We start from the raw sequence: 21,110 nt of genomic DNA, 5'->3' as shown, positions 1-21,110 counted from the left end.
TAGATTCAGAATTGATTCTTTTATTGTGTGTATCTGCTTATGTGAGCCTTGTTTATGATTTATTGTGAATATTGTTTACTCTATACAACATATGTAACTCATACCATTTTCTTCCTCTTTTTAATTTCTAATACTGAGGAATCATGGCCTCAAGGAGGTTCCATAGTTGTTTGTTGTGTCTCCCTGAGTCTCCCTCTCCCCCTTTCTCTCTCTATCTCAGTCTTTGTCCCTGTCTCTCCTTTTCAGTGTGTTTTTGTATGTGTGCATTAGTGTGTGCTTGTGTTTGACCGTGTGTGTGTGTGTGTGTGTGTGTGTGTGTGTGTGTGTGTGTGCATGCTCATGTGAGTGTGCATGAGTGTATGTGTTTTTGTGTGGTATGTGTGGAACATGTGATGTATGTCAGGACTATGTAGGTAGGCATGTCAGGACACCTGACATTCTTCCTTCATCATTTTATCCACTGTTGTTTTAAATCAGAGTACTGAATCAGAAGCTTGATTTTGAGCTGATTAGTCAGAAAGCTCTAGGGATTTACCTGTCTCTACCCTGTCATTTTAGGATATAAGCACACACAGCCATCTGTGACTTTTTATGGGGATGCTGAAAATTCTACTGCAGGCCCTTCTGCTTGTAGAACAAGCACTTCAAACCCAGGAAGCCACCTTTCAGCATCATGAGTATGATATTATATATATATATACATATACATATACATATATATATATATGTATATATATATATATGTAATCATACAATACATACAATATAATGGATTTTTCATAAGCTCTTCATGCGTGTATAACTTTATACATAGTTCTTTATTCTACTAAGCTCTGATTTGGCCTACTGGATACTATAGTTATAATTAGATGTTGAGGTTAGCCCCTAGACACCAAAACAGTGAACTAAACCTTCCCTCCATAAAATAAATTACAAAATTTCCCTTTTGAACATCGATGCAAAAATACTCAAGAAAATTCTTGCCAACTGAAAACAAGAACACATAAAAATGATGATTCACCATGATCAAGTTGACTTTATCCCAGGGATTCAGGGATGGTTCAATATACAGAAATCCATCAATGCAATCCACTACATAAACAAACTCAAAGAAAAAAATCCACATGGTTATTTCATTGGATGCTGAAAAAGCATTCAATAAAAAATCAGCATTCTTTAATGCTTAAAGTCTTGGAAAGAACATGAATGCAAGGCCCATACCTAAACATAGTCAAAGCAATATACAGCAAACCTGTAGCCATCATCAAACTAAATGGAGAGACACTTGAACAATCTCACTAAAATCAGGGACTAGATAGGGCTGCCCCCTTTATTTTTATCTTTTCAATATTGTACTTGAGGTACTAGCTCGGGCAATTAGACAACATAGGAGGGCAAAGGGATAGAAATTGGAAAGGAAGAAGTCAAACTATCATTATTTGTTGTTGATATAATAGTCAACCTAAGTGACCAAAAAAACTCCACTAGAAAATTCCTACAGCTGATAAACAGATTCAGCAATGTGGCAGGTTATAAAATCAACTCAAGCAAATCAGTAGCCTCCCTATACTCAAAGGATAAGCAGGCTGAGAAAGAAATTAGGGAAATGACACCCTTCACAATAGCCACAAATAGTATAAAGTACCTTGGGGTGACTCTTACCAAACATGTCAAAGATCTATAAGAGAAGAACTTCAAGACTTTGGAAAAGGAAATGGAAGAAGACCTAAAGAAATGGAAAAATCTCCGATGCTCATGGATCGGCAGGATCAATATAGTTAAAATGTCCATTTTGCCAAAAGCAATATACAGATTCATTGCTATACCCTTCAAAATCTCAACTCAGTTCTTCATAGAGTTAGAAAGAGCAATTCTCAAATTCTTCTGGAATGACAAGAAACCCAGAATAGCTAAAACTATTCTCAACAACAAAAGAAATTCTGGGGGAATCATTATCCCTGACCTCATGTAATACTACAAAGCAATAGTGTTAAAAATTACATAGTATTTGTACAGTGACAGGCTGGCAGATGAATGGAACAGGATTGAATATCCAGAAATGAACCCACACACCTATGGCACACTTGAATCTCGACAAAGGGGCTGAAAACATCCAATGGAAAAAAGATAGCCTTTTCAACAAATGGTGCTGGTTCAACTGCAGGTCAGCATGCAGAAGAATGCAAATTGATTCATCCTTATCTCCTTGTACTAAGATCAACTCCAAATGGATCAAGGACCTCAACATAAAGCCAGACACTATGAAGCTAATAGAAAAGATACTGGGTAAGACCCTTGAGAACATCGGTATGGGGGGAAAGTTCCTGAACAGAACACCAATAGTGTATGCTCTAAGATCAAGAATTGACAAATGGGACCTCATAAAATTACAAAGTTTATGTAAGGCAAAGGACACCATCAAAAGGACAAATTGGCAACCAACAAATTGGGAAAAGATCTTCACCAACCCTACATCGGATAGAGGGCTAATATCCAATATATACAAAGAACTCAAGAAGTTAGACCCCAGAAAACCAAATAACCATACTAAAAATGGGGTACAGAGCTAAACAAAGAATTTTCACGTGAAGAACTTTGGATGTTTGAGAAGTATCTTAAAAAATGCTCAAATTCATTAGTCATTAGGGAAATGCAAAACAAAACAACCCTGAGATTTCACCTTACACCAATCAGAATGGCTATGATTAAAAATTCAGGGGACATCAGGTGTTGGCCAGGATTCAGAGAAGGGGGAACACTCTTCGACTGCTGGTGGTGTTGCAAATTGGTACAACCACTCTTGAAGTCAGTCTGGCTGTTCCTCAGAAAACTGGACGCGTCACTTCCAGAGGATCCTGCTATAGCACTCCTAGGTAAATACCCAGAGGATTCCCCAGCATGTAATAAGGATACATGCTCTACTATGTTCATAGAAGCCCTATTTATGATAGCCAGAAACTGGAAAGAACCCAGGTATCCCTCAATGGAAGAATAGATGCAAAAAGTATGGTATATATACACAATGGAGTACTATTCAGCCATTAGAAACAATGAATTCATGAAATTCTTAGACAAATGGATGGAGGTGGAGAACATCATACTAAGTGAGGTAACCCAGTCTCAAAAGAACAATCATGGTATGCACTCACTAATAAGTGGATATTACCCTAGAAAATTGGAATACCCAAAATATAATCCACACATCAAATGAGGTACAAGAATAACAGAGGAGTGGACCCTGGTTCTGGAAAGACACATTGTAGTAGTATAGGACAAAACAAGAACAGGGAATTGGGAAGGGGTGGATGGGAAAGCAGGGGGAGGGAACAGGGCTTATGTGACTTTCATGGAGTGGGGGACCAGAAAAAGGGAAATCTTTTGAAATGAAAAAAAAAAAGTATATCGAATAAAAAAAGAGGTAAAAAAATAAAATTTAACATAGTTCAAATTATGTTAAATTAATTAATTTCATAGGAATCATGAACACTTTATCTGAATTTATTAATATAAAAATTGTATTGTCATGTATAATCTATTTAAATTTCTTACTTTTGTTGATTTACTTAATATTGGATATATCTTTATGCTACAGTTTCCTTCCTCAAAGTATTCATGTTTTTTTCATTTTGTGATTTCTTGTTTGTATTACTTTTTCTTCTCCCCATCCCTTTCTCCCAGTTAATTAACATATATATTGAATGCCTGTATTCATTTATCATGATGGATCCAATAAGTGAAATGTTTACTAAACATCTAAACTCAGATGCCTGGGGATAAATCAGTTCGTAGAACGAGGTCATGAACTGTGATTTTAGGGCATGACCTAGTCGGCATCTGATTTTAGGAGATTATGTTTTAGGGAATTTGTGTGGAAAGGAGACCAAGTTCCAGTCTGAGCCATAGATACCAGGATATCTCTCTACAATGATACCAGTGGAGAGAGAGATAGAAGATTCAATAAGTTAGACTGATAGAATTGGCCAATCCTGGGAAATATATTCCCAGACTAAAGAAAGAATCCTGGAACTCATAAAAGAGCACTTATTTAGGAAAGGACTGGGTTTTTTTGCCATTATTAGATTAAGGCAAGTGAGTAATTTCATATAGCAGATCAGGTAATTAATGTTCTAGCCTGTTCCCTATCCCTAAGGTGATAGTCCATAGGAATGACAGTGTAGACAACTCAAATGACATTTTCTGGTAAGAAGGATAGCAACCAATGATTGGGTCCTTTTAGAAGAAACTTTATAACAATCACTGAGGTAGAAAGTCATCCTCCTAACCTAAGCAAGCTTATTTTAAGAGAGGCGACTATGGATTAAAAGAGACAAAAGACTTAGAAACTTCTATAATGGATCTTACAATGCTCCATAGATTCTGTTTGTTTGTTTGTTTGTTTGTTTGTTTTTGTTTATTGAAATTTTTTTTTGGATTTGTGACATCAAGTAAACAGGCCTTTAGTGTTAATGTTTCTCCACTTCTATTATCATGAAGATGAAAGTTTTGAAGTGACAGATTTGCGAATGGTTGTGTTTGACTGATATTACTTGAGTTGAGATCAGGAATTGGACACTCTGTGGCCTTTTTTCATATGTTCTATAAAAGGACAAAGAAAAATTACGTTTTGTATATTCAGTGAAGAGTAACTGACATAGGTAACAAATTGTTATTACTTAGTAAAGTTATTTAACTGTTCAATTTCTCCTAGGGTGCATAAGCAGAAAAGGTAAACAAAATCATTTGAGAATAAATCTAATTCTCCTGACTCATGAGGTAACTTTCTTTTTGTTCAGATCAGCTATGCTCCTTTTGATGCTAGTCTTGGTACCAGAGTTCCACTCCAGTCTCCTTACCAGTTTCCTGTGCACACTGCAGCTCTGTACCAGGGAATTATTCAACTGCTGTTATACTTCACTTGGGTCTGGGTTGGTTTGGTGGTTCCTGATGATATGAGGGGGGAACACTTCATTAAGGAAATCACAGAGGAGATGATCAACCATGGAATTTGTGTTGCATTTGCAGAAAAGGGTTCAGTATTTCCTTCTTTTGGTGAAATAGGCTGGTACAAATTAATAGTACATCTCATATTGACACGTGTTGTTCTTGCATTTGGTGACACTCATGATTTTCTGACGCTTGTGTCTCTCATCATTTCTGGTGCTATTTTTGGTAATATCTGGATCACAACTTCTGATTGGTATACTACCATATTACCCTTTAAAGAAAATCTAATTTATACATACTTTGGTGGAGCTTTATCATTTTCTGTTCACAAGGATGAAATTCGGGGATTCAAGGATTTTCAAAGAAGTGTTCATCCTAGAAAATACCCTCATGATATCTTCATCCAGCATGTGTGGTCAAGTTTATTTGAATGTCCACATTTATATGAGCATGGAGTCAGGAAACTAAGTCAATGTGAGCAAAATAGCAGCCTGAGCACACGATCTCTGAATGTTTGGGATATGGATACCTCACCCTTGAGCTACAAAATCCATGAAGCTGTGCATGCCATTGCCCAGGCACTCCATGAGGAGCTGTCACTCAGTGCAAATGGAGACTCATTGGATCAAGGTGGACTCCAGGCTCCTCTCCCATGGAAGGTAAAATAGCTATGTTTATGCTTTCCTAGAGTATTAGGCCCTGGCTTTTAATTTCTGCATTTTGATACATGATCTGACATAGTTAGTGTTAGAAAAATCATTGCTTATGCTAGCATGCTTCTTTATGCTACTATCTCCTTCTCAAAGTATTCATGTTTATTCAGTAGCATAAAGTAGCATAAAGAAGTAGTTTGAAAAAACATGTCATAGGATTTAAAGTTGAGCTAACATTTCTATCAGAAAACAATATGTGCATGCTATTGAGAAAGTGATATTCCTAGTTTAAGCAAATTCAAACAATATCCTTTATTACTGTTTTTAATATTCTGTGAATTAATGATAATACACAACAGAGGAGATTTGTACAAGTATAATTGTGGCATATTTTATGGATTTTAGGAACATTTGATGCCTAAAGTTTGTTTTGTTTTGATAAACAGACCCTAGAAAAAGACATAGCTTTTATGAGACTAGACAATATCATCCATGACTGTTCTCCAGCCTACAGGAGGCTGAACCAGAAGGATCATGAGTTTGGAGCCAGTCTGGGCTGTACAGGCACTACTTGGTTGTAAGATGAAGTCTTTCTGATGGAAACTGGAATAGGCACTGCTCTTTGACTATAGCAGAATATCGAGAGAACTTTGTTCTTTGACTTGTTGCTGTTGTGGTCTATTGTACTTGGTTCTACCTTAGGTCTCTGAGCCACAGAGCCTCAGATTACTGAGAATCTAGGCAGTTCCTTTCATGGGATGCCTCTCAAGTCCTAAGCCTCAAGTTAAACCAGTCATTGGTTGGCCATTGCCACACATTCTGAGCCACTATTGCCACAGTACATCTTCTCAGGACAGATTGTGAGTTTAAGGTTTGTTGAATGGTTTGGTGTCCCACATGCATCACTGGAAACACTTCCTGGTTGGAGAAGATGGCCAGTTCAGGTTCCATATCCTCCATTACTAAGTTCTCACTTAGGTGATCCTCATAGGTTTCAGCAAGTTCCATTTCACTAGGTTTGACATTGACTGTAAATGCCCCAGTATTTCATCTCTCTCTGTATTTCTCTGTCCATACCTTCTCCCTGTGTACCGCCCTTCCCAAATTTTTCCTTCTTGTTCCCATCTCCATATACCCTCTCATCTACCCAACAAATCTTTTGCATTCCCAGGGATATTCATTTGACCAGTCTACCCCCAGACCCAAGAACCCAACTTGTTTCTTACCCTCTTCAAGGTAGTATTCCATTACGTAAATATACCACATTCTCTTTATCCATTCTTCCATTGAGAAACATCTACTTTGCTTCTAGTTTCCTGATATTTTAAACAAGACACTAAGAACTAATTGAGCAAGTGTCCTTGTGGTAAGATGTAGTATCATTTTTGTATATGCTCAAGAGCAGTATAGATGGGACATGAGGTAGATATATTCCAAATTTTCTGAGGATCTGTCAAAATTCTCTTTATAGATGCTGTACAAATGTGGACTCACTGCATCAATGTAATTGTGTTCCCCTTTCTCCATATTTTTGCCATCATGAGCTTTAACTTTTGTCATTGATTTTAGCCATATTGACATGTGTACAAGAGAAGCTCAAAGTAGTTTTGATTTGCATTTCTCTAATGAATAAAGATGTTTAATATTATTTTATATGTTTCTTACCCCATTAAGATTTCTCTATTGAGAATTCTGTTTAACTCCATACCTAATCTTAAAAATTAGGTTGGTGCTTTATTGATACCTTGGGTTTTCAATTCTTTATATATTTTGTGTATTATATCTCTGTCAGATTTAGAGTTGGTAAAAAAAAAAATGCTTTTTCATTCTGTTGACTGCCATTTTGTCATATTGATGATGCCCTTTGCCTCTCAGAAGCTTTTTGCTGTCATGAGGTCTTATCTGTGTTCGATTTAGAAAGTTTCTCCTGTGCTAGGATGTGTAGAATTAAATAATTTAGTAATTTTTCACAGCACATTCCACACTCCCTTCCCTAAAGCTCTGGGTTCTCAAATGAAAGACCACACTAAGCTTTTATAATTTAATAAGCTTAAAACATCTCAATGGTTGGGCCACTTCCTAATCTCCATTTGGCTAATATACCTCCTTCTGATAATCCAGAATTATTATGTTCACTACTTTTTCTTCCATCTAGGATTGGTTTCCAGCAGCTATGTGCATGTAAATTTTCTCATTTAAAGAGTTTTTTCAGGAACACAATTACCATTCATATTATAAGAATTTATAAATATTTTCAATACTAATCCTTATTTATCTTCCATAAATTTCAGTGTTCCATCAAGTGTGTTTTAATGTTGTGATTATCATCTAGCCTTAATTTTTGAGCAGGGCTAATAAGGATCTAGTAGTATTCTTCAACGCTTAGATAGCCAGTTAGATCAGCACCACTTTTGAATATGCTATCCTTTTTCTATTGTGTGTTTATGGATTCTTTATAAAAAATAAGGTGTCCATTCATGTATGGATTTATGTCAGGGTTTAAAATTCGATTCCATTGCTCACCATGTCTGTTTTTTAGAGACTACTATGTGGTATTCATTACTATAGCACTGTGGTACACTTTAAAATTAGGGATGGTGTTACTTCTGGAATTTATTTTACTGTTTATTATGTTATTCTACTGATCCATGAGCATGTGATATATTTCCGTCTTCTGATATATTCCTCGATTTCCTTCAAAGAGTTGAACTTTTTTCATACTAGTCTTTTGCTTCCTTGGTTTGACTACTCCAAAGTACTTTATATTTTATGGTTATTGTGAAGAGTGTTGTTTCCCTGATTTTTTTCCCATTCTGTCATTTGTATGTAGGAAGGCTACTAATTATTTCTTTGAGTTAATCTTTTATCCAGGCACACTGCTGAAAGTGATCTCAGCCATACAAGTTTCCTGGTAGAATTGAGGGGGATGCTTATGTATACTATCACATTATCTGTAATAATGATATCTTGAATTTTTTTTTTCTTTTTTTTTTTTTTTTTGGTCCTGAATTGTTTTTTTTTCTTTTCTTTTCTTTCTTTCTTTTCTTTTCTTTTCTTTTCTGTTCTTTCTTTCTCTCTCTCCCTTTCTTTCTATCTTTAATTCTTTCTTTCTTTCTTTCTTTTTTATTTTCTTCGTTTACTTTCCAAATAATTCTCCCTTTCCTTGTTTCCCCTCCCTCTAAGTTTCAAAGCCATCTTCTCTCTACCAGCTGAGCAATCAACTCTTCTCCCTTCTCTGTCTTGGCAATCCTCTACAATGCTACATCAAGTCTTTCCAGGACCAAGCCATCTCCTTCCTTCTTCTTGGGAATGATTTGATATGTGAGTTGTGTCTTGGGTGTTCAGAGCTTTTGGACTAATATCCACTTATCAGTGACTGCATTCCATGTGTGTTCTTTTGTGAATGAGTTACCTCACTTAGTATGGTATTTTCCAGTTCAACCATTTGCCTAAGTCTTTCATGAATTCATTATTTTTGATTGCTGAGTAGTATTCCCTTGTATAAATATACCATATTTTCTGTATCCATTCCTCCATTGAGGGGCATCTGGGTTCTTTCCTGCTTCTGGCTATTATAAATAAGGCTGCTATGAACATATTGGAGCATGTGTCCTTATTGCATGCTGGGGAATCCTCTGAGGGTATGCCTAGGAGTGTTATAGCAGGGTCCTCAGGAGGTGTCATGCCCAGTTTTCTGAAGAGCCGCCAAACTGATTTCCAGAATGGTTGTACCATCTTGCAATCCCACCAGTAGTGGAGGAGTGGTCCTCTTTCTCCATATCCTCTCTAGCACCTGTTTCTCCTGAGTTTTTAATCTTAGCCATCCTGACAGGTGTGACATGAAATCTCAGGGTTGTTTTGATTTGCATTTTCCTGATGATTAAGGATGTTGAACATTTCTTTAGGTGCTTAGCCACTCGATATTCCTTAGGTGAAAATTCTTTGTTTAGCTCTGTACCCCATATTTTAAGGGGGATATTTGGTTCTCTGGAGTCTACCTTCTTGAGTTCTTTGTATATCTTGGATATCAGCCCTCTGTCAGATGTAGTGTTGGTAAAGATCTTATCCCAATTTGCTGGTTGCTGTTTTATCCTTTTGACAGTGTCCTTTGCCTTACAGAAACTGTGTAGTTTTATGAAGTCCCATTTGTCAATTCATGATCTTAGGGCACAAGCTATTGGTGTTCTGTTGAGGAAATTTTCCCCTGTGACCATGTCCTCAAGGGTCTTCCACAGTTTCTTTTCTATTAGTTTCAGTGTGTCTGGCTTTATGTGTAGGTCCTTGATCTACTTGGAGTTGAGCATAGTACAGGGAGATAAGGATGGATCAATTTGCATTCTTCGGCATGCCGACCTCCAATTGAAACAGTGCCATTTATTAAAAAGGCTATCTTTTTTCCCCTGGACATTTTCAGCTCCTTTGTTGAAAATCAAGTGACCATAGGTGGGTGGGTTCATTTCTGGGTCTTCAATTCTATTCCATTGAGACACGTGCCTTTCACTGTACCAATACCATGCAGTTTTTAACACTATTGCTCTGTAGTCTTGTTTGAAGTCCAGGATACTGATTCCCCCAGAATTTCTTTTACTGTTGAGAATAGTTTTAGCTATCCTGGGTTTTTTATTATTCCAGATGAGTTTGAGAATTACTCTTTCTAACTCTATGAAGAACTGAGTTAGGATTTTGATGGGGATTTCATTGAATCTGCATTTTGCTTTTGGCAAGATGGCTATTTTAACTATATTAATCCTGCCAATCCATGACCATGGGAGATTTTTTCCATTTTCTGAGGTCTTCTTCAATTTCCTTCATGAAAGGAGACATGAAGTTCTTGTCATACAGATCTTTCACTTTTTTGGTTAGACTCACACCAAGATACTTTAAATAGTTTGTGGCTATTGTGAAGGGTATCATTTCGAGTTTTTATGTTCTTGTTTGGATCCTTTGATCTCCTTCAGCTGACTTACTGTGTAAGGACCAATTTATTAATAAAATCTCTTAACTCCAGTATTTATTGAGCTTTAGTCTCACTGACTCATGCATTAATGATAGTGGTATATTATAGTCTCCCACTATCCATATGTGAGATCAATGTGTGATTTGAGATTTTTTATTATTTTAATTTTTATTTTCTGTATTCTATGTTTACATTCCAAATGATTTCCCCCTTTCCAGTTCCCCCATCCCCATAAGTTCCTTAAGCCCTATTCCCTCTGCCCATTCTCCTATAAACCCCCTCCTACTTCTCTGTACTGATACTCCCGTACAATTCTGGAACGAACATTTTCAGGATCTGGGACCTCTCCTTCCTTCTTCTTGGGAGTCATTGGATGTGGGAATTGTGTCTTGGGTATTCTGAGTTTCTGAGCTAATATACACTTATCAGTGACTGTATTCCATGTGTGTTCTTTTGTGATTGGTTTACCTCACTTAGGATGATATTTTCCAGATCCAACCATTTGCCTAAGAATTTCATGAATTCATTGCGATTTGAGGTTTCTTGGTGTTCTTTTAACAGACTTGGGTTTAGATGTTTGTGATATAGTTGTTGAGAATTGGGATGTCATATTGGTGAATTTGTCATTTCATGAGTATGAATGTTCTTTCCCATCACTTTTGAGTAATTTTCATTTGAAGTCTATTTTGTCAGGTGTTAGAATATCTATTCTACCTTGACTTTTAGGTGCATTTGCTTAGAAACCTTTTCCCCAACCCTTTACTCACAGGTAACAACTATCTTGATTTTGAGATGTATTTCATATATGCTTTGAAAGATTGGATCTTGTTTTCAGATCCATTCTGTTATCCTGTGTCTTTTTATTGAGGAATTGAGTCCGTTGATATTGAGAAATATCTATGAAGCTTTTTGTTTTTATCTGGCCAGAAGTGGTGGAATGTGTGAGTATGAGTGTATGTGTGTTTGCTTTTCTGCATACTTCCCTATTTTGGTTTTTCTGCTGTGAGGTTATGTATTTCTTATGTTTTCATTGGTATATTTTACATGCTAGGGTTGGAGTTTTCATTTTAGCACCATCTGTAGAAATGAATTTGTGGACAGATATTGTTTAAATTTGTATTTATCACAGAATATCTTGTTTTCTCCATCAATGGTGATTGAAAGTTTTGCTGTGGTATCTTAGAGACTACTTTGTAATTGCCTAGACCTTTCTGGCCTTTATTGTCTCCACTGAGATATTTGTGCAAGTTGAATACGTCTACCTGTATATGTTACTCGGCCTTTTCTCCTTGAAGCATTTATTTTTCTTTCTATGTTCTATAGGTTCAGTGTTCTGATTGTTGTATAGCAAAGTGAGTTTATTTTCTGATCCAATCTATTTTGTGTTATATATACTTCTTGTACCTTTATAGGCATTTTTTAAGGAATTAGGTAATTTTTCCTTTTTTGAGTCTGTTAAATATGGACCTTTGAACTGGGATCTTCTCCTTGTTCTATACTCATTATCTTGGTTTGTATTTCTTTTATATTTGTTCTTTCTCAGCGCCCCATATTTCCTGCATGTTTTGTGTCAGGGACACTGACTCTCCCTGTGGATTTCATGTCAACTAGCACACAGTCAAGTCGGGACAGCTTTTTGTTTGTCTGGTTGAGGGTAGTGTTTTACTCTAATTTGTTTCTGTTTTAAATTCAAGCATTTAATGAACTCAGCTTAAATTCACTATTAATCTTTTTAATAATGTGTATCATGTCAGAATTTTCTTTTTCTTTTTTTTTTAATTGGGTATATTTATTTACATTTCAAGTGATTTTCCGTTTCCTGGATCCCCCTTCCACAAAAGACCAATAGGCCCTATTCCCTCCCCCTGTTCCTCAAGCCACCCCTTCCCTGTCCTGGTATTCCCCTATACTACTGCACTTAGCCTTTCCAGGACCAGGGGCCAGTCCTTTCTTTTTCTTGTTCATCATTTGATATGTGAATTGTGTCTTGGGTATTCTCAGCTTCTAGGTTAATATCTGTTTATCAGTGAGTGCATAACATGAGTGTTCTTTTGAGACTGGGTTACCTCACTTAGGATGAAGTTCTCCAGTTCCATCCATTTGTCTAAGAATTTCATGAATTCATTGTTTCTAATGGCTGAATAGTACTCCATTGTGTATATATACCACATTTTCTGTATTCATTCCTCTGTTGAGGGACATCTTGGTTCTTTCCAGCTTCCAGCTATTATAAATAAGACTTCTATTAGCATAGTGCAGCATGTATTCTTATTATAGGCTGAAGAATCCTCTGGGTATATGCCCAGAGGTGGTATAGCATGGTCCTTCTGAAGTATCATTCCCAGTTTTCTGAGGAACCGCCAGACTGATTTCCAGTGTGGTAGTACCAGCTTGCAACCCACCAGCAGTGGAGGAGTGTCTCTCTTTCTCCACATCCTCACCAGCAACTGTTTTCTCCTGAGTTTTTGATCTTAGTCATTCTAACTGGTGTGAAGGGAAATCTGAGGGTTGTTTGATTTGTTTCTGCCAGGGTGAAATGTGCCAAAAAGACAGAGAAGCAGAATAGACAGCAGGGAGAAAATTTTCACATTAATTCTAGCCTCACTGCTGTGTCCTGCAGCAAAGGTTTGTGGTGTCTTTAGCAGTAGGATCTTACCATCTGATTCTTATATGTAACCAAAGGAAATTATCATAACCTGCATTGTCTTGGTGTCTTTTGGGTGCTTTTAACTGCCACAAGGATATTTTATCTTTTTAAGTTCTTTTTAAATTGCACTTTTCTTTGTAACTAGTTTAAGTTGTAGCTATATATGACTTCTTCATAATCTTTGGGTTTGGTTAACTTACCCTACACTATTCTCTCTGACTCCCATCCACCTTTGCAGCACTCCATCACATGTTCCTATACATTTCTGTACCACAGATGTTCTTCTTTTGCTTCATTCCTTATTTACAAATTCCATATTTTAAAATCTGAAAATGTTATTTTATTTGAACTTGCTTGAATTATGTAGAGTGGTGAAAAAATGTGTTTTTTTTCTGAAAACTCTTATACAAAAGTTTAAAGCAACTCATTCAAATTGTTTTTCTTTTTAATAGTTTTTCAAATTATAATTTTCAAAATTTAAAAGCTGACTTCCAAAGTCATCACTGGGTTACTGAGAAAAGTTCAGAAATCAAGTCTGAATAGTGGTGATAGAGTTCGTGAAAAGCATATAACAATGCTAATGTCTTCATATAGCCCTATATATACTAGCCTTATGATAAATGTGTGATAAATGAAACAAAAAACAAAAGGAACAGGAACATACAGTGAGTGAAAGAGAGGGCAGTTACAGTAACCACGTTTATTTGCATCCTAGTGAGTTATACTGGAATTTCTGACAGTTATTTTCTCTTTTAGCTCCATCCATTCTTACAAAAGGGCCAACTTTGGAGAAGCATCAATGAGGAGGACATTGTGAACCAGGAAATTTCAGCAACCAAGCTTGACATCGTTAACTACCAGTCTCTGCAGAGTGGTACCAAAGCTCAAGTGAAAGTTGGCGAGTTTGTGTTTGAATCTCACAGTGTTCAGCATTTTTCCCTGAATGACAAACTTATAAATTTGGATGTTCAGGAAAATCAGGTGAGTATCTTTAAAGTCAGCACTTGTGGGAAAAATAAAAAAGAGGGGAGTGTGCAGGAGATGGTCGCAGCAGGTCTTTCATAGGAGAGCTCTGCTATTCAGATCCTGAGGGGATAGGAAAACTAGCAGGACCAAACACACTGAAGGCCCCCAGGATAGGAGTTACAGGGATAGTGGGCCTGGCTGTTCACACAGCTCTGAGTACCTGTTATGGGTGAAGCTGCTTAGCTATGAGGGGGCTCAGCTGGCTGAGAAGAGGCTGGCTTTGATCCTTTCCCATGGCAACTGTAAATGCTGAGGCTTGCTCTGTGCTTTTACAAGGAAGGTTTAATAAAAGAGAAAGTTCATAGTTTTATGTTTTATTATTAAAAATAATAAAAGTAGAAAAGGAGAAAGAGAAAATAGAAAGATGATGGATCTCCATGACCTTGTGAAATAGAAAATAAGAGAGAAAGAGAGGACAGAGAGACAGAGACAGAGTTAGAAGGGAGCACTATAAAAGACCACCAGGAGGGGCAGGAAGTATCCACTTATAGTATGCTGAGTTAACCTGGAATTTGCCAGGTAACTGAGGCACACACGGAAAGCCTGGCTGTAGCCAGGTGACTGCAGAGGTGGAGTCCAGCCAGAACACAAGGGAATGGGGCATGCCACATATGACTAATGGCCACAGGATTATGGAGTTGAATCCCCAGAGTGGCCTTGCTGAACCAAGCCACACACACCACGGTACCACAAGCACTATGCACAGTAATCATTGTGGAATTCCTCAGAGAACAGGGTTAAGGGAATGCTGAGTGCCATCAGGCTGAGAGTTCCCTTATTTTGTCCTTTCTAATGCTGAATACCACAACTTTCTGCCTATGAATCACTGTAAGAATTACTGATTCATTTTGGATTAATTCTTCTGATGGTTTCATTCTTGCAATGATCAGATACATCCATGGCTTACCTAGAAAGAAAAAAGAAAAAAGAAAAAGGAAACATCTTGGACAGCTATTTGGACAGATCATAGTGGCCAAGGCTTTAGTGGAAGTAACTGCCTTCAGAAAACAAATAAACACATGTGGATGAAAGCAGTCTCCCCAAATAAGAACTTATAAATGTAACTTTGATTTTTATGAAGTTAATTGTCATCTCTGAGGCTTACTGCCTCCATCTGCTATCCTAATCATACTTAAGGATGCTTCTAGACTCCTACAGTCTATTCTAGTTCTAGAACATTTACAGTCTTTGAGACTTAATGCTGAAGAAGCTCCCCATCTCTACCCCTTTCTGAGTTCTGGCTGGCCTGTTCAACTCATGTATTCTGACTCAATGTCTTCTTCAAGCTGACTGTTTCAATCTGACTTCTCTCAGTTTCTGATTGAATTTGCTCTGCTTTGCTTCATACTAAGATTGACAATATGTTCTAATCTTTTGCCTCCTTCTCAAGTTCTCCCGGTTCTGTCACTACCTGTATCTAGCTTGTACTCTCTACAACCTGTCACTGTACAACTGTGCAGGTAAAAATCATTGTCCCCCAACCCTCATGTACTATTCCTTTATGTTCCTAACAGAAGCCAACTAGGAAATGCTATGACAAGTGAGTAAAATTTCTGGAGATAGTCCACATTTTTGAGAGTTGTAATGGATTCTCTCTGAGAGGCAAAGACCCCAGAGACTTTGACTGAGATATTGCTCCTCTTTCCACTCTGTATTATATAGTCTAATTTCCTATGTATTTAGTCATTCTATTTGGGTACATTTACTTCAGAATCAATATGAAGACATACTTTCATGTAATAAGGCTGTTTTGATGAATTGATGATTTTCTAATTGCTGATCGTGATTTTAAATAGCTCCTAAATTGATACAAGTATTGCCAAGGGCCCTATAAAATAAAAGTTGCAAATAGAGCTCTTTATACCTTCATGTTTCTTGGATTAATTGTGCTAGGGAAAAAACAGATTGGAAAATGTAATGAGCAATGAGAAAATATTTATTCAATGATAGGTCTAAGAAGTATCGCACAGGTGTGAAAAGGCAAGGCCATAAGAAACTGTTGCTTTTAACTTATAATGAACTGTTACAATTAAACACTGCTTTGAATTTATAATATCCTTTCTGCTGTAATCCCCACTTTTTAAATATTGTGTGTATGAAGTAATATTTTTACATAGATTTTTGTATCAAAGAAGCTATAAAAAAAACTGGAAGCAATAATAAAGACTTGGAGGAGCCTCTTTCTTCTTCGTTCAATGTTTCTTTGTCTGTTCCCCTTACTTTGACTTTCTTAATCTCTTTTCTTTTCTTCCATTCATTCTTTCTTTTCTTTTCTTCCTACCTTTCTTAATTCCTTCCTTCCTCCCTTTTCCTTTTCCCTCCCTCCTTCCATCCTTCCTTCCTTCTTTCCTTCCTTCCTTAGTTCTTTTTCCTTTCTTCCTTCCCTCCCCCCTCTTCCCATCTCCCTCTGTTTGTTCTTTCTTTCTTTCATTTGTGCTTTCCTTCTTTCCTTTCTTTTGGCTAGGGAAGAGTTATACAAATTTGAGCCTCTTGCTTGCTTAGCAAGAGGTCCCTGAGTCAATGTCTAAGGAGTCCAAGTAACTAAGTTTCTTTTCGTAATCAAATCCTGCTGCAGCAAGATTTGCAAGAAGACATCAGCTTTTGGCCCAGGATAAGCAAAACCAACTTAATAGTCCAAAGCCATCAGCTTCTACCCCCAGAATAGAGAGAATTAAATAGCCAGAAGCCATCAGTTTCTGGGCCCCAGAACAGTAAGAGAGTGTTAATGGTCAAAGGTCTTCATCCTTTGTCCTTCATCTGTCACTGTGTCCTACCTCAGTAGCTGATTGTAGAAGCTAGCACCCTAGTCAATTGCTTTTCTTTGTGTCTATTCTAATGAGAGTTGGGAGTTTCCTATCTCCAACTCATTCTGTCAAATCTTTCTCTGATTTGTCACTGTACCTGCCCATCAATTGGAAGTTAATTTCAATCCTGGGTGCTTTATTCTACAAACTAACTCTACCTTCTTTGTTGGGATTAAGGATATATTCTGGGATTGAGCCACGCCACAACTAGAAATAGATTTTTCAGTAAATATCATGATCTTAGGTTTCACAGTGTGCTTAAATATCGTGTGACAGATATTTTTGTATTTCAATGTAAAATTATAGGCACACTCATAGCCTTATTGTAACTGTTCACAATGTTCATCTCTGTGATGTGATAAAAATAGGTGATATGTAGTAATGTGGAACATTATGGTCCTCAAGAGACCTGATAAGTTTTATCTAATGCAAAACACTGGGTACATCAAACACTCCAAGGCAGGTCTCATATCCAGGAATAGTTGGGCACCACAAGAAGGAAATCCACAATACATGCATACTTTTATTTGGTTACGGGTTTGTTTTTATTTCTTTTGCTTTTTGTGCTGTTGTATTTTATTTTCAAGGCTTTGATGCTTAGTTGAGTTTTGGGGACTTCAGTCTGTTCTTTTGAGAAAGAACTCAAATTTGGGCAGGTTTAGAGAGGGAGAGGACCGGGACAGAAATGGGGAAATGAAAGGACATGATCAAAATATATGAAATAAATAAAATAAAATAAATGAAAGCAAGAAAATCAATCAAACAATGAATTAAAATAAAGCAAAAGTTCAATAAGAGAATTAGAGGAAGGGCAAAACAGTCAATTTGACTTCACATTCTCTAAAAGCATGGTAATTCTTCTTTGTTACAGTACACATATGTCCTGCTGAAATTTACCATCTTGAAGCTAATACTGAATGTCGTGAGCTGTCCGCCTGATCTCCTCTCATGTCTCCTATACAGACTCCTTTTTCTTCTTGCAACCGAAGTTGTCTACTTGGATTTAGGAAACTACAAGGTGATCCGAATACATTCTGTTGTTATGATTGTGTCCCATGTCCAGCTGGAGAGATTACAAATGAAACAGGTATTTATGAAATGGTTCTGAATGTGGAAACAATGCACCACAAGATAAGGGTGATAACACAACACCTGAAGACACAGTTATATTTATGTTGCTGACTCTCAGTACTTTAAAACAAGTTAATTCTGGGTGGTAGTGTCAAATTTCTTAATGTCAACTCTCAGTATGTGGATCTCTGAGTTCCAAGCAATCCTGATCCACAGAGTGAGTGCCAGGACAGCCAGGGATAAACAGAGAAACCCTGTCTTGGAAACAAACAAAAACTTTGATCTCAACGCAGTCATTTTTGTTACTGATGGTTATCTGTTTGTTTTGTTTGCTATGCTGTGTGTATTGATATCAAACTCCTGGGATCCAGCAATTTTCCAGGCTGAGCCTTCTGGGTGACTATGACCAAAGGAGTGCTCTCCTGTATCTGGTCTAGCTTTGTCTTCTGCACTTGTGCTTTGAGTTTAAGTTTCTTTTCTTTTTATCCCTGCTTTTCACTACTGGTTCTATAATAGCTAGAGCAGTATTAATGACTAAGGTTAGCACTCTCTGTATACTGTAAACATTTAGTGTTCTCTGTATACCCTAAACTTTGAGATGCATTATAGAATATAACCTTATGTCATGCATACAATAAATATTAATATAAGCAATGGTTTTTACACAGAATTTTGACTTCCAAGAGACCATATAAATTGCTCAGGTCATAAAACCTAGAGGCAACTGAGACAAAATATAGACTTGTCAAGTGAGAGCAACTGCTAAAAATAATGTATCAGAGTGACATTGATGGCAGATACAGCAGTCCTTTTCTGGAACCCTGGGACACTGGAATACTGGGACCCAGGGAGCACTTCCTGTGGTGAATTGTAGAAACTCCATAAGTATTTTTTTATGATTAAATAAGTATTTCCTGTATGAACTAAAAGTGTCTTTTTGAAATACTTTGATTCTTTGGGGAGCTCTCATTATGCATTCCCTGGTGTGGTAAGCCAATATCAGGTCACTGTATAACCAAGTACTCATAGATCCCAGAAGATGAATTATGCTGATGCCAAATCCACATAAAGGTCCAACAAAGAAAGAGAATTTCAGACCAATTTCCCTTATAAATATCAATGCAAAAATACCCAATAAAATTCTTGCCAATGGAATCCAAGAACACATCAAAATCATCATGATCAAGTAGGCTTTATACCAGGGATGCAGGGATGGTTCAATTTAAGGAAACCCATCAATGTAATCTGCTACATAAGCAAACTCATTAAAAATAAATAAATAAATAAATAAATAAATTAAAAAACCAAGGGCATTTAATTAGATGCTGAAAAAACATTTGACAAAATTCAGTATCCTTTCATGCTAAGAGTTTTGAAAATATTCAGAATCCAAAGCCCATATCTACACAGAGTAAAAACAAAATTCAGCAAACCAATTGCCAACATCAAGTAAAATGGAGAGAAACTTGAAGCAATCCCACTAAAATCAGGGAATAGACAAGGCTGCCCTCTCTCTCCATATCTATTCAATATAGTACCTGAAGGTCTAGCTAGAGCAATTAGACAACAAAAGGAGGTCAAAGGATTACAAATAGGAAAGGAGAAAATCAAGTTTTCACTATTTGCAGCTGATATAGTATACTTAAGTAACCCAGAAAACTCCATCAGAGAATTCCTACAGCTGATAACAATTTCAGCAAAGTGGCTAGATATAAAATCAACTCAAGCAAATGAGTAGCCTTCCTATACTTAAAGGATAAATGGGGTGAGAAAGAAATTGGGAAATTGACTCCCTTCAAAATAGTCACAAACAATATAAAATTTCTAGGGGTGACTCTAACCAAACAAGTGAAAGATCTATATGACAAGAACTTCAATCTCTAAAGAAAGAAATCAAAGTAGACCCTAGGAAATGGAAAGATCTCCCATGCTTGTGTACTGGCAAGATTAATACAGTAAAAATGGCCATCTTGCCAAAAGCAGTATACAAATTCGATGCAATCCCCATCAAAATCCCGACTCAATTCTTCACAGAGTTAGAAAGAGAAATTCTCAAATACATCTTGAATAAGAAAAAGCCCAGGAGAGCAAAAACCATTCTCAACAGTAAAAGAACTTCTGGGGGAATCAATATCCCACAGCTCAATTAGTACTACGGAAAAATAGAGTTAAAAACTGCATGGTATTGGTACAGTGACAGGCAAGTAGATCAATGGAATAGAATTGAAGACCCAGAAATGAACCCACCACATACCTATGTTCTCTTGATCTTTGACAAACGAGCTAAAACCATCCAATGGAAAAATATTGCTTTTTCAACAAATGGTGCTAGCTTAACTGGAGGCTACCATGCAAAAGAATGAAAATCGATCTATTCTAATCCCCTTGTACAATGTTCAAGCCCAAGTGGATCAAGGACCTCCACATAAAACCAGAAACACTGAAACTAGCAGAAAAGAAACTGGGGACGAACCTTGAAAACATGGGCACAGGGGAAATTTTTCTAAACAGAGCAGCAATAGCTTAGGCTATAAGAAAAAGAATTGATAAATGCGGCCTCATGAAATTGCAGTTTCTGTAAGGCAAAGGATGCTGTCAATGAGACAAAATAGCAACAAACAAATTGATAAAAATCTTTACCAATCTTTGTATATATTGGATATTAACCCTCTGTTGGATGTAGGGTTGGTAAAGATCTTTCCCCAATTTGTTAGTTGCCATTTTGTCCGATTGATAATGTCTTTTGCCTTACATAAACTTTGTAATTTTATGAGGTCCCATCTGTCAATTCTTTATCTAAAGGTATAGGGTATTGGTGTTCTTTTTAGGAAATTTTCCCCTGTGATTATGTTCAAGGCTCTTCCCAAGTTTCTTTTTTTAGTTTTAACTTATCTGGTTTTACATGGAGTAACCCTTGATCCAGTTGGACTTCACCTTAGTACAAGGAGATAAGTATGTATGGATTTGAATTCTTCGTCATGTTAATCACCAGTTGAGTCTGCACCATT

The 21,110-nt window shown here is 36.9% G+C and overlaps 1 protein-coding gene across 1 annotated transcript in view; it reads left to right on the top strand.

Annotated features, from left to right (window-relative positions):
* LOC127677638 (vomeronasal type-2 receptor 26-like) overlaps positions 1–21,110 on the top strand; it is a 58,962-nt gene that overhangs the window by 5,830 nt on the left and 32,022 nt on the right. The window contains exons 3-5 of the mRNA XM_052172677.1: positions 4,794–5,603; positions 13,958–14,182; positions 17,995–18,118. Coding sequence (XP_052028637.1) covers positions 4,794–5,603; positions 13,958–14,182; positions 17,995–18,118 — 1,159 coding nt within the window. The remainder of the gene's footprint in view (positions 1–4,793; positions 5,604–13,957; positions 14,183–17,994; positions 18,119–21,110) is intronic.

This window comes from Apodemus sylvaticus, chromosome 2 (assembly GCF_947179515.1).
Source record: "Apodemus sylvaticus chromosome 2, mApoSyl1.1, whole genome shotgun sequence".
Classification (NCBI taxonomy): Eukaryota; Metazoa; Chordata; class Mammalia; order Rodentia; family Muridae; genus Apodemus; species Apodemus sylvaticus.
Note: the sequence above shows the minus strand (reverse complement) of the source record. Positions and strands in the feature narration are given on the sequence as shown.